The 15,304-nt window shown below is 31.5% G+C and overlaps 1 protein-coding gene across 1 annotated transcript; it reads left to right on the plus strand.

Annotated features, from left to right (window-relative positions):
• Positions 1–2,320: 2,320 nt before the first annotated feature.
• Positions 2,321–6,850, plus strand: LOC106717895. Its single transcript, XM_014511845.2, has 4 exons — positions 2,321–3,512; positions 4,942–5,091; positions 5,760–5,893; positions 6,294–6,850. Exons 1-4 carry the CDS (start codon positions 2,462–2,464, stop codon positions 6,429–6,431), a joined length of 1,473 nt encoding a protein of 490 aa, XP_014367331.2. The 5' UTR covers positions 2,321–2,461; the 3' UTR covers positions 6,432–6,850.
• Positions 6,851–15,304: the final 8,454 nt, after the last annotated feature.

Genomic DNA, 15,304 nt, shown 5'->3' on the forward strand with positions numbered 1-15,304 from the left:
GCAAATAATAATGCTTTCTGTATTCATAATTTTTGGAAAAATATAAATTTGTGATAAATACTGTGTAAATTTACTAAAACTGTGCTAAATCATATTAAAAGTAACGCTCTATGAAACAAACTTAATGACTTACCATTCGATGCCCGTTCCAACTCCCACTGTATTTAATCAGCAGATCATAGTCCAACGTCTCTTAACACTTCGTTACATCGCGAAAAAAAAAATACGTCTCAGTAAATTAAATAAATTGTTTAAAAAACAAATGAACAACTGACGTTAGATATGCCGACCAGCACAAGACGGTACCTCGTTCATACGACTGTAATCCTGCAAAATCACGAACGTTATGCGCTTTTTAAGATTACCCTCTTAAATAAAATATTAGTTTTGGAGCTAATATTTTCCTGACTAATATTGCGGAAGTGCCAGTAACTTAAAATAGGTTAAGTTGACGCGAAAAAGAAGTGTTCCGAAAATTTCTCCTAACTTCTCCATGAAATAATAAAACGAAAAAGTTCTTTCGTCGTGATTTAATTTTTTCGTTGGAAATCGAGCAAATCTAACATTTTCTGTAAAAGAATTTTATTTTGAATTTGAAGGGTAAACCCTTTGTTGACAACTAACCTGAGGATAATGTTTAAAAAATATTAGGTCCTTACCTATGAAATTATTTTGATTTGAAATAGCCCTATTACTCGTATATATCTATCGATGTGTTTGGTCATATAATATGTTCGTCATCAATTCCGCACTGCCTGTATTGTGGAATTTTTAATCAAAAATCATAATGTTATACTTTTTTGATTAAAAATTTTATGTAATAGGCATAGTTTTTCCTTCTCGTTATTTTTGTCCCATCTCATTCTATATCGCGAGGAGCGACTAAATAGGGTCACAATGCCGCAGTTTCGTGTGAATTATCCCGCGGAGATTTTGGGACATTAGCTTTACGTTATTGCGAATTGCCCGAAAAGACCGGCAACCTGGAGGGTAATTCATTGGGTTAATATGGAGTCGTTTTATATTTTCTTTTCTACGGAATAACACAATTAAGTTCAACTTCAACTTTAAGTTCCTTCTTCCTCAAATTCTTAATATTTAGGATTCTCTCAAATATTAATTGGCTTATACGTATGCATTACGATACTAGAAATTTTTTTTTTAATTTTTTTTATTTAGTAATTTAAGAGGCTTTGTCGCAATGCGACCATATCGCCCCATAAGCCTTCCAATAAATACACCTTACATCTAATTATCTACATTGATTCTTAAACACATGTCGGTCAACTTAAACATCATCCTGGCCTCGTCAGAAGACGGGTAAGCCAGGATAGTGTTTATCTGACCGACATTATACCCGAACAACTTAAAATAATTACGTCTAAGCCGTTCGTTCCGAGCACACTCCAATACAACATGGTGGATGTCTTCCGCTACCCCACAGTCTCTGCAATTAGGTGATTGAACTTTTTTCATGAGAAATCCGAACTTGTTGCTGGGAATATGTCCGGAACGTAATCTCATCGCCATCTTTATGAACAATGTTGACATTTGGATACTGTCTACCCACGGGCGTAAGGAGATTTGTGGTTGGATCGTCTTGTACCAAATCCCGCATGTTCTCGATCTGACGTCGAAATACTCCTGCCAAGCGCACTTACACATTTCTTTTAAATTTTTTACTTTTTCTGTATAAAATGGTAATATGTGAAAAGGGAGTCCATCGGTAATGGCTTGTCTAGCTAGCAGATCCACATCATCACTTCTCATTATTTGGCTGTGCGATGGAATCCATTGTAATTTTATCTTTTTATTTTGTTTTTGTAACGTTAGAATCGACTCTAATATACTGTAGGCAATCGGTGAGCCTCGCTTAAGCGAGGTTAGAAAATTTTAAAATTACAATAAAAATTGTAACTTAAACGTACGGAAATCAAATTCGTGTGTAAACGTACAGCAACGTTCTTTTTTATACAAACCCGCAAAATATATTTTTCTATTGTAAATATTTCTCAGGTAACAAAGTATCTTTCGTTGCATGAAATTATTTCGGCGCCATCTAGGGGAATATTTGCAACAATCGTGTTGTGTACGGTTTTAAACAATAGTGGTTTTGTTATTTTTATTCAATAAAATGATGAAAAGATGTTTTGCGGCTGATATCGCAATAAAAAAATATTGATATGGGTGGTCGTCTAATTTTCGTTTCTTTAAAATCCGCATTCTGCCACATATTTTATCTTTATTTTGGGATCTTTCAATAATGGTTTATTTTTCTAGTTTGGTTGAGAGTTGAGACTGACAACACTGTCTTCGTCAACGTCAATGTCAGATGGAGATGTGAGTGAGCTTCAGCTTCAATCTAAAATATATTTGGATTGTATTGTATAAAAGTGTTTGCTGTGTGGAAAAATCGATTTGTATTTCATTTAAAAAAAAAACATCTTGCTAAAAATTTACGATGTTTCGTTTTACAATTGCAATATTATTAATAAATACGTGCTATCGTAGTTTAGGCAATCCAATCGGTACCCACATAACTGTATACTCATTAGATAATTCACTCAAAGCTCTTGAAAACCGCTGCGAAAACCAGTTTCTTGTATCACAAATTAAGGAGAAGATTTCGGAATGCAATTTCACTGTGCCGCCGTTTAAAATTAAAGAAATGCAATGCTTAATTTTTTACGATATAAATACCCAACTTTGTGACGCAATTGGAAGCTCAAATTTAATACAGCAAAACGATTTATTAAATAATTTGCAGAACGTAATTAATTTAGACACACTGTGTACGGATATTACTAAAGACTGGAAATTTACAAACTTTACTGATATACCTTTGTATAAAAATATAGCTGAAGACGTTTTTAAAAATAAAAAGCGATGTGACAAGGTATGTGAAGTTGCAGATATTACAAGTGATGACAGCAACAACTTTTGTAAATATTTCAAATGGGGGTCAGACACATTAAAAATAATTCAATCAAGTATTCACAGCTCACAAATGAAAGCCGCAAGTAATGTAATAGCACCCGCAGTTCCTGTGGTAACCAGTACGGATACAAAGGTTATTGAACCTGTTATTGGTAACACCACAGTTATTTCAACTACTAAGAACAATATTCCAAGCTCAAATGATGAAACTAAAGTTGCCAATGCTGCTAGGCCTGAAACAACAGGAACAAACATTGTTCAACCTGAAATCAAAGAACCTAATCCGAATTTTGTAGATCAAAAAACAAATTCTGAGCTGAATGCTATAAAAGTAAATGAAGGTGTAAAGAAAACAAGTGAACCTGGCAAACCAAAAGTTGATGAAGAAGTAAATAATAGTGAGAAGTCAGTAGTAGCTCAGAAAGATAAAGTAACGGTTGAATTGGATGATGAAAAAACAATACTTGAAGAAGAACAACCACCAAAAAAAGTTGACATTGAAAAAGAAGATCAATTGCTAAACAATCAGATGAAAGATAAAGAATTTAATGTTGATGATGTTGAAGATGATATGGGTGAGTTAATTAAAATATTTTTTAAAACAGATAGAAAAAAAAACAACTGCATAATAAGACTATTGAAATAAGTATGAATCTCTGTGTTATTATGCAATAAGAATGTTTCTAGTTATATTGACTTTTCATAGGAAAATGTTTCTTAACAGTTTTATCTTCATACTATCTTTTACCCGCGACTCCGTCCGCGCGGAATAAAAAAAATGCACACAAGATAAAAATGTTCCTATGTCTGCCTCGAGGGGATTGGTATTGATGGGGAGGTAGCTTAGAACCCTAGTTCTATTTTCAGCTAAATCAGTTCGACCGATCTTGAGTTATAAATAGTGTAACTAACACAACTTTCTTTTATATATATAAATATGAGAATTTACTATTTATTAATGTACTACTTTTAGAAAGTATACATTTGTACCTAGATAAGCGATAGTCTAAGGAATTGCGGTATTTTTCATGTTTATTAAGGTTTCACTCTACACCAAGTTTCTTGCTTATGGAAGTTGTCTTTCGGGAGCAAAGACTCTCCCTTATAGAGGTTTCTTAGTTATCCAGGTTCAATTTTATATTATACAATACTATGCAATAGGGAATGCTTCATTGGTTGGTTCTTTCTGTGAGTTACCGTTATTAACATATACAAACATTATCTCATTCCTATTAAGGAGAATGAGAAAGATAATATTTGTGCTTGTTATTGCATGGGTTTTCACCCATTATGGTTGTGTTATATTGAAATATTCAACAGTTATTTTTATAATGCTTTATAGATATATAATATTACTGACAAGACCAATTTATAAACAGATGGATTGAATAGTGTGATTACCTAACTACTGCTTTTAATTTGCACATTATGTTTTTTGCACAATATTTGTGAATTGTGCAATGTACCGCCTTAACCTTTTAACACATATTTTATATTGCACAACTATGTGCAAAATGTCATTCTATGGGCCAAATGCTCTTTCAATTTATTTAATATTATAAGTTCTTATCTTTAACTATGCATTTGGTTTATATACATCCAGATATGTGCATATATGCAAAGAGATTCAAAGATTTGTATAAAGTCAAGCTAACAGCACTGGGTCAGCGTGTCGTACTATGGCCTAGTTAACTTTAACATAGGGTTGGCTCTAGCCCCTTCGGTTTTAACATACTCGCTTTTATGAGTTGACAACTTTCTGTTGACACTTTATGATTTTTTTTTAATTTTATTACCTGGTAACATAGGTCATATCTTATTTGGAAAATGTTCATTACTTTGGAGTCACTACAATTCACTGATTCTTTATGAGGTGACAACTAAACATAGATAAGATTAACTATTACTTGTACCATTCTAGTCAAAGCACACCAGAGTTAAATAATTAAGGCTATAATATGACTGTTTTAATTAATTTTAATTATTTCACTATAACATTTTCAGATTCAGAAGAAGATGAAAAGCCTGATCTTCAAGATAATTCTGAGATTAGTATTGGTCAAGGAGATAAACAAAATGTTGAGGAAAAGCCAAAGGATAACTCTAAAAGTATTGCTCCAATAATAACTTCTTTTGCGGATAAATCTTCGGGCGGTATGTAATACAAAACTTTTTTATGTCGCATTTCTTATGTTTGAAATACTTGTAATATTTCCATCCTTCTCATTTTCTATGAATAAAACAGAGAAGAATATTGTTCACAAACACGTGTTACAACAGTTAAAATTCATGTACAACAATGTAACACAAATTTTGTAATCTTAGTTGATATAAAATTCTCACTTTTTGTTTTTTTTTTTCAAAACCTGTACATGAAAATATATTTGTAGAATTGTATCAAGTTGGTATAAAAATAAAATTTGTAATTAAGGAACGAAATTTGATAAATTTCATAGCCATTTGTTTTACTGTGCTTGTCATTATCAACCATTTTAGTTGGGAATAAGCAAAAATAAACATTACGTAAAAGGAAATAAGAGTTCATTGTTTAAAAATGGTATTGTTATTAGTTTTTATGTATACATATGTTTTTCAAGGCTATTAATGTTTACGTAATTCGCGCCTTTGTTTTCACGGTTTTATTTTTTACGTTTTAAATAACACAGTTATGATTTCTATGTTCAAAACTATGCATATATTTTATTAATATGAGGAGATTGAATATGACTATAGTTGGAAATGACTACTCTTTCTGTTTCTTATAAAAATTTGTATCAATGTGCTCTCTAATTAACATTAAAATAAATATTTTGTTTTTACAGAATTCATCTCCAAAATGCCACAAGATGAGTTTGAGGAAGATGACGATCATTTCTTCTCATTTTTCCTGACTGCAGTAATTATTGTAGTTCTTCTCTACATATTGTATCACAACAAGAGTAAATTTACTAAAGTGGTAAGAGTCTATCTAAATTATTATTGGTAATTTTTAATTAACCAATCTTTGCATGAACGGAATGCATTTCAATGCCAAAGTCAAATGTCTAAATAATTAGAATATTGTTGATAGATGTGAAAAATAATTTTAAGGCATAAACCATCTTGAGAATGTTCTAAAGTTTCATCGAAATCAAATTTTGTTTGTTATTTAATGCTCCAAAACACCCAATCTGGAGTGTTACTAGTATATAAATGCGAATGTTTGGATGGATGTTTATTACTAGGTATCTCCAGAACGGCTCAACAGATCTCGCTGAAATTTGGCATAGATGTAGAACATAGATTATTAATTATGCTACATTCAAATATAGGTTTTTTTCTCTAAATTACATACAGATTAAATTATTTATCTTCAGATACTAGGTCTGATTGTGGAAGGTCGTCAGACAGGTCGTCGTAGGAACAGCCGAGGACATGCTTACCGAAGACTGGACACTCTGGAGCAAGCCATGAGCACCAACAGTCCAGCACCGCCTAGCAAAATTATATATTGAACACTTTGTACTATACAGTCATATTTGCGTTAACTCTTTTCTAATAAGAGTTGGTAGAAATATGACATGTATCTGGCAACACTACTTTTCTACTATTCTTCATACGGAAAGTTCTAAATATTCTAGTTCTTATGTCTATTTATGAAATATGAATTAGTAGAAATGTATTGGAAAATGTTTATGGTCTACTTAAATAAGACGAGATCTCTTAAATGTAGACTGTTAGAGTAGCTTAAAGCTAACTATGAACTTTTAACACCTTATTAAAACAGATAAAGGTAGACATACACGTACTGCTTCAAGCGGTGTACGGTCTGAAATTATAGCTGCTACAAAATTTTTAGGTCCATGTATGTTAAACATAAACTATATCTTGTTTCAATCCAAACTTTAACCATAGACAAACTTCTATGCTAAAACTTGTCAATTTAATATCCAATATATTTCTGGTAAAATAATATTTTTAACATAATTTTGTTACATTAGCTACCTTTATCATTTTGTATTACAATTTTCAATAATTACCGGAAAAAGTAAATAATAATAATGGCTGCTATTAATGGTTTGAAATGAACTATACCGATTTCCCGAGGAAAATTTTCGACACAGTTAAAAGAAGTCCGTGTATGTCGGCCCTAAGGGGTCAAAATTGTAAGTGTACTTTTTAAAAGAAGTGCGATTTGTTTCTTTTGCATCTTTATTGAGTATGTAATATACTTGTTTAACGATTTTAATGACAATTCTTTTAATAAGAGATTTCTTAAAAAAGGAACAGTTTTATGGCAAAATTTAATTAATTAAAACTGTTAGAAATTTGCAACACTGATTTAATTTAAAAATTTATTTTATTTTATTGTTTAGATACAATAGTGAAATTAAATAAAATATTCCTTTGCATATTTTTTTCCAATATTATGTACTCGTTGGAGATCTTTTCAATTTTTTTTATTAAATCTGTTATATAATAAGCTTCCTTAGCCTTATTTAAAGAAATGTGATCAAAAACTCTCAGACGTTCCTTTTTCATTCTGATTAATATATTTTCATGTCAAAATTTTATATAAACATTAGATTCTATACATTTAAAAATCTATGGATGGATTTGACCATATTTTACAATTTAAATTTTTGCCAAGTTTTTTAACTCTACATTCAATTTAAATAGTATTAACAAATTAAATTATAAGAAGTACAACAATAAGGGTAGAAATCTTCATTATTATATTGAAAATCATTTAAAAGTATTTAATTCATCTTAGCACATGTATTAACTCTGAAATCCAGGTGTTTTTCTATTTGTAAATTGTAACTTTAAGATTTTTATTTATTTTACAAGAAAAATTAGCCACTTGGGAAATTTGACTGTCTTGATTCAATGTGGATCTCAATGTATGTAGTTATTTATCGAAAGTAAAATTTCTAAAAGGGTTCATTTTTGTTTTATTGAGTAAAAAAAAAGTATTACTTATTTTTTTAAATATATTTTAAATTTTAAATACAGCTGAAAAAAAAAACAAATGTCTATACTTATAAAGAGGAAAGACTTGGTTGTTTGTTTGTTTGCATTGAATATGCTTCGAAACTATTGAACTGATTTGAAAAATTCTTTCACAGTTGAGAAGCTACTCTATCCTTGGTTGGTATAGGCTATGTTTATTACTAGATTTTTTTAAGTCCGCGCGGACGATGTCACGGGCAACTGCTAGTATTTTATAAAAGTAGCACCTTAGTTAATACTCGTCTATGAAGACATCATTATTTTCGCATAGAATTTATTTTAATTGTAACTATTTTTTTATTATTTATTTTATTTTAATTTATAACACATAGAATTATTTTATTGCTTATTATCTTACTACTATTAAATTGCTTTAATTTGCTATTATCCTCTCTACTCCCTGGTAGAATCTTGCTAACGTGGGGTTGGCGCACAAGGTTTTGTAAACCCTAAAGTTTTGGTTTAATTTTTACGACTGGCCGCCTGTCTGTTAACAACCCTATTTAGATTATTCACTATCATATGATATCCACGAATTAAACATTAAAACAATACTTCTAACCAGATGGAAGCGATATGTTTATGACAAGTTGACAAGTATTATGACCGAATCATAGGGATCAGTGATGTGAATGCCGCTGCGGAGCTTGCTAGTTTCACATGCAGTGCCGGCGTTAGGACAGGGCACGGTTGAGCGATTTCCCAGGCTGAAAGGGGCTTCACAGATCTGCGAATTACACAATCTCACATAACCCTGTTAACCCCACTCCCAAAGGCATGATAACTAAAAGGGGGCGCTGTAGAAATCTCGCCCAGGGTGATGCTATCGCGAAAAACGGCACTGGTCATAGACAGTCATGATGTATTAATATGCATAGAAAGTAAACCTAACAAAGTTGAGAGGTCGTTTTTGATTACTTATGTTTTCAAAGAGATAGTACATATGTTGTTTGTTGCCCCATACCTAATTTTAAGCTTGACCAGAGTGTGTTGAAATAAGTCGAATCCTTCTAATATTATAAATGCAATGTTTGGATGTACGGGTGGATGGATGTTTGTTAGAACGTATCTCCAAAATAGATGCATGGACCTCGCTGTAATTTGGCATAGATATAGAACATAGCCTGGAAGAACACTTAAACTACTAAGTTTTTTTTTTAATTCCTCGGGGATGGAGTCACGGACGACAGCTAGTATTTTTTTATATATATCAAACGGTTGCAAACGAGCAAATGGCCACCTGAATATTAATATAATTACATAACATTATTATTTTCAATGTTCTTACAGTTACTTTTAGTTGCCGAAAAACATGTGCAAAAACATTATTAATAAATAATAACTGATTTTTTTTTCAACCAATGAGAGGGATGGCACGTGCCGCTGCGCTAGGGGTGAAAGAGAGCGCGACATAGCGCCCAATAAAAAAAATTAAACTACAATTTCATAAAAATTCCAAGGAATTTATAGGACGTCACAAGGTAGTTGGTGTAATATTACTGGACGTGAAATCTGAGCTGGGAAGTATTTTAACATTATTATACGATAACGCACAAGGGACACGTTTACAGACGTTTTACCAACATAATAACAAAATTTATTGCTCGTGAATCACATTAAGATTGCTAGAGATAATATAGAAAATCTAACGCTTGTATATTACAGGTCTTTAGAATTTATTTAGCACTAGCTTAAAGTTCAACTAGAAAACGATATTCCAAGGGTTTATGATATGCGGTTTCAACCTGGGTTTGTTCATAACATAGTTGAAAGATTACGATGAAGAATTGACGAGAAGTATTATTGGTAGAGACAAAACAAACAAGTCAAGCACGTAACCCGGCGCGGTCATGACCCTCTCATCTCTTCGACATACCTAGACCTATTCAAGGATGCTCATAGTTAAAATTTTTATAAATGTATTTTGCTCGTAGTAAAATCTTGTAATTCTCGACTTTCCCGAAACTTCATATTGTGGGATCCTTCATCATAATTTCTTTAACAGATAAAACTTTAAATTACATATTTAAACATTCTTAGCGCATAGCATTATATTTAAGTACGCACCATTTAGGAGAAGGGTCTTTGAATATTTAGATTAATCATCGTTATTCCAGTTAAACGGCTTGAAGTGTCTGAAATTGCCAACATTTTGACGTCGGCAACGTTACCTCGCTCATTGATTATTCACGACGAGTCCAGCGCGACTGGTATTCTTGCGCACATTGTCTTCTCAGCTTTACATATTTGTCTAAACGGCACTTTTGTTTCCTTTCTTATAAATATAGACCAAATAACCAGTTGTTAGCAATATATTAAGTTCATTGTATTTTATTAGACATAATGTTACTGTTTTTAATGTTAACTATTAGGTGCGTGTTAGATAGGCATTAGGGTTTTTTTTACAAAAATTACAAAAACTTATAGTGTTCCTATGTTATTATATGTGTAAATATGTCTGTAATTGTGTTTGTGTGATTTCCATAAGCATATATGAAACATACGGACTTCGTTTATTTTTTCTTCGTAGTCTGCGGTCAGTTAATGAAGACGTTGACTCTAATAAAGCTTTATCTTGTCCTATGTCTGTAAACAATGACTCCTTTACGGCACAGTTTCGGCCAAACGTATCCTTTGTTCTAAGAATATTTCACCTTAAATACTATTGTATCGTTCTTTGACAATTAAAGTTTTAGTCCCGCTAATAAGTATCAAATTACAGAAACATAATAATAAAAAGAGATAAAAAAGGCTAGCCTTGATTAGGAATAATTGGAAACCACAGAATCCATAGATAGTCTTAACTAAAATATTTTGCCCAATTTTTCAAATATTGCAATGCGTGCAAGGTGCCTGATAGTCTAGTCTTCAATGCCACGCGATACTCATAAAATAAGACAATATCAACAATATATACAGATAAATAAAATTGGAGTGTCTGCATTTTATATAAAACAAACATATTTACTTCATATGACGTATTTACCTTCCTTATAAGAAACATGGAACGCCTGGCAGATGTGAAACATCGTGTGTGTACAAGTAATATGCATAAAAGATAATATTATTAAAATAATATATATATTTATATATATATATATATTTATATATATATAAATATATATATATACATATGTATACCTCAGTATATCACGCCAACAATTCGGTTTACAAGTGAGCCTATAGATGTTTCTTGAAAATGCTTGTCTGGCCGCAAGGCTGCAGTCCGGGTTGTCTCCGAAACGGCTGGACCGCTTTTGGGACGTTTAATGGAAAGTATATTATGTATACGGGATAGTAACATCGCCTATTGTTTTAGTTCCACAGTGACGAAGTCGCGAGCAAAAGCTAGTACATAATAAATAAAAGAGTTTTACGATGCGATAAACTGGTCCGTGAACAACTTAACGGCACAAATAATATAATTTCATTACGTGGAGACATTATCAAGGGAGCTCAGTCACAGTAAATGCTTAATAAAATCCGTCCTCACGACACTAATGTGTGATTAAAATTAATCGTCTTTGCTATAACGGATGCACTGATTACCTTTAAAACAATTTGTAATTTGTGCCTGTACTTTTGTTTATTTTTACGTATACGGGTTACGAGAAACAAAGTATCGTTAACAAGTAATATGTGAAACTCATATTAAGTTATTTAAATTAGTTTAATACTAAATATATTAAACGAATTAAAAATAATAGTCAAAAATTATTATTGCTGTCACATTAAAGTAGCGATCGCTGCACCATTTAGAATACATATTGTAATTATAATACATATATTAACAATTTATATGGTTTTGTTAATTAAAAGAACTAAGAATTACAACTATTCGTTAAGACAATTCAAACAAGACCAAACTCGATGAGTTTTGTCGTTTAATTACGAAGTTCCTATGGTCAACTTCTAGCCCCATCATCAGATCAGCACTATGTCATTATAATCTTATATTGTCACGCGATTTACACATGTATGGAAAATTTCAGCTCAATACTCGGGAAATGGGTAAAATTTAATTTGCAAGATGATAAACTTCGGGACAAATGAAACTAAATAAAAGCTTGTAAAATACTATGATAGATTTTCTTATCACATAATCTTAAAACAATTTATATTTTCTAAGGCAATAACTCTTGTCACAAACATGGCATTCGATGATGATAAATGGCAGTCGATTATGCCGAATTATGATTCTCTATGTATTTATTGTTTCTGGATATATTAATGTTCTTCTAAAGTTGTTCAGAGTAAAAATACAACATAATATGATTTATTTTCTTGGGGAAGCTGGAGAGTAGAAACAAATACGTCTTCAGAAAGGGCCAAAAATCAAACAAGACTTAAAGATAGAATTAAGTATTTAAGGTATCGATTGTAAGAATCGTGACTTTAAACTGACTGTTACTAGTAATTACTATTAATTTCCTTAGTTTATTATGTACAAATTTGAAATCAATTTCGAATTTATAAATAACTAGCTGTCGCCCGCGACTCCCTCCACAAGGAATTAAAAAAAACTTACTAGTAGCTTATAGAGATTTGTTCTTTCATACTATGTTCTACATTTGTGCAAAATCTAATGAGCCGTTCCGCAGATATCTTCAAACAAAAAACAAAACAGAGAACAGAACAGAACAGGGAACAGAACTGAACAGAGAGCAGAATAGAACAGAGAACAGAACAGAACAGAGAACAGAACAGAACAGGGAGCAGAACAGAACAGAACAGAACAGAACAAAACAGAGAGCAGAACAGAAAAGAGAACAGAATAGAACCTAACAGAGAACAGAGAACAGAACAGAACAGAATAAAGAATAGAACAGAGAAAAGAACAGAGAACAAAGCAAAGAACAGAACAGAGCAAAGAACAGAACAGAGAAAAGAACAAAGAACTGAAAGGAGAACAGAACAGAGAACAGAACAAAGAACAAAACAGAGAACAGAATAAAGAACAGAACAAAGAACAGATTAAAGAACAGAATAAAGAACAGAACAGAGAACAGAAGTAAGTTTCGGCTCTAGGTATTCTTTTTAATATATTTACGTAAGCAAACAAACTCTTAACTTGAAAATAATGTTACAATCAAATAAAATCATGCTATCAAAGAACAGTAAACTGTTTGTAGTTGGAACTAATTTAAAATTAAGTACCAATATTTCATTGTACCAATTGAAACCCAACCTAAAGAAGAATTTTGATGCATTTCATTATGAACGAATTGTACCATCGTTTACTCTTGAAGTATAGCCTAAGTAAGTAGTCTATGTCCTTCCTCAGGCTCTAGAATATCTGTGTACCACATTTCATTTAAATTCACAGTTCAGTAGTTTTGGCGTGAAAGCGATTTATTACATTAGTAAGGATTAGCAGCCTTGAAAAGAAGTTTCAAGCTTCTAACTGTTAAAATGACGATGACTTCATACAAATTACCACCCTCACTTTCCACCCCTTACAACCATTTTTTCGCGTTAAAAGTAGCCTATGTTCTTTCATTTAAATCGGTTCAGTAGTTTTGGCGTGGATGCGAGACAGACAGAGTTACTTTCGCATTTATAATATTAGTAAGGATTTATTTAAAACAGTGACTAAAAGATAAAGGAATTAAGAAGGCAGAAATACTTACAAAGTAAATATAAATTATGATTTTAATTACGCGAACGAGTGATCGAACAAATACTAATTTGAAGGAGCAAAAATATTCTGTTCATAAACCGTTTTTTTTTTGTTTTTACCAGTGCTTTTGTAAAAACAAGTCTGAGTTAATTCGTTGTTTTTGGAACAATTGTTCTCTTCTTTTTAAGGTGTGATTTGAATAATTTGTGTATATAGACGAAATTAGTGTAAAATGACGGTCAAAGATGAAAACATGTATTTTAACCTTGTGACCGTCGGTGATTGATATTATGGACGATAATGTACTTAAAAAAGAATGGGTTTTAACTTTACGTATGTATCACCAAAACTACTTCCGGTATCGATAGCATTTCGGAATCCTGCGCCTTATCATTTAATAATAATTATGATTTCTGGTAATGTCTAATATCACATTGTGATAAAAAAATTGACAAATGTTAAAGCTAAAACTAAAACGTAATTGAAACTCTAAGTTTTTTGTGTAATATTTGTTCATAATAGTGTCAGTCGAAATTAGCTAAATTTAACTTGTAGAAAGTTTTCTCAGACTTAGAATGCGAGGCATTGAATCAAATATGAAAATTTACTTAATTCCTACGATCCTGATATTGCCAAAGTTCCAAGTACATTGTTACAATATAAATTTTGACCTTGATGTATGAAACTATGACTTAAAGGAAAATTGAATTAAATCTTTAGTAACCAATAGTTACTACAACAATCAAATTAAAACAATGTTCAGTGCAAGTAGGACTCTTACGACAACTTTTAGTACAAAAGTTTTACTAAAAATGGAAACTGTCTTCTAGTAAAAGCTCCAAACACAGTAGATGAAGAAAACAAAAGAAACAAGGTATGCGTAAATGTACCTTCATGCATAAATTTTGTTTTATAAGCATAACTTTACTATTCATGTGTTTATTTTATTCGTTTGGGTTATATATACTTTACAAACGTTACTTTTAAAATATTACACGGTTCCTTGCTTTGTAAACAGTGGTATAGCCCACGACAATAATATTTCTGGATGCTCGAATTGGTCGGCTCACACAAACTCTTGTTTTGTTGAGTGTACGTGCCGGAGGCTTAATTTTATTCCACGTTCCCTACCCACTATTTTATTATAAGAAAATGATAGGAAGGAAATGTAGATTTGTGGTCGTATAGAATGGGGAAATATCCTCTGTTTGGCGTCCCCCGTTGGTCGCTTGACACCATGTAATATAAAAAAATCTCGACCAAAGACAAGTACTACATTATTATTTGTCATATTTATATATGTAGTGTAAGACAGTTTCAATTAACATCAAAATCTCCTGTTAACACACCAAAAACGGTTACAAAAGAAACGATTTTTTTAAACAAGGAAAAAGAAACGCCGCAAATAAAGTGATGTTTTTAATTGTTTTTTTAAAGCAAAAAGATGTTATTGTTAAAATAATCGAAAAAAATGAGATAAGTTATCGCTGACTTTTTTATATCACTTTTTGAGAACTAAAATTCTCTGGTGCACTATATAATAGATCTACGTCTATCTACATTAATAATACCAAAACAATGTTACTGCTATTTAACAAAAGTTTATTCAAAATCTCCTCATTAGCGGAGCTTACGTTGCCATAAATGTTCCGCGAATATTGAAACTGCTACCAAATATTTTGACGTTAATATTTTTTTCCCGCTAATTGTAAAACCACAATAAACGGAATCGTCAATAAGGAAATTTGACTGTAC

The sequence above is a fragment of the Papilio machaon genome, chromosome 9 (genome assembly GCF_912999745.1).
Source record: "Papilio machaon chromosome 9, ilPapMach1.1, whole genome shotgun sequence".
Taxonomy (NCBI): domain Eukaryota; kingdom Metazoa; phylum Arthropoda; class Insecta; order Lepidoptera; family Papilionidae; genus Papilio; species Papilio machaon.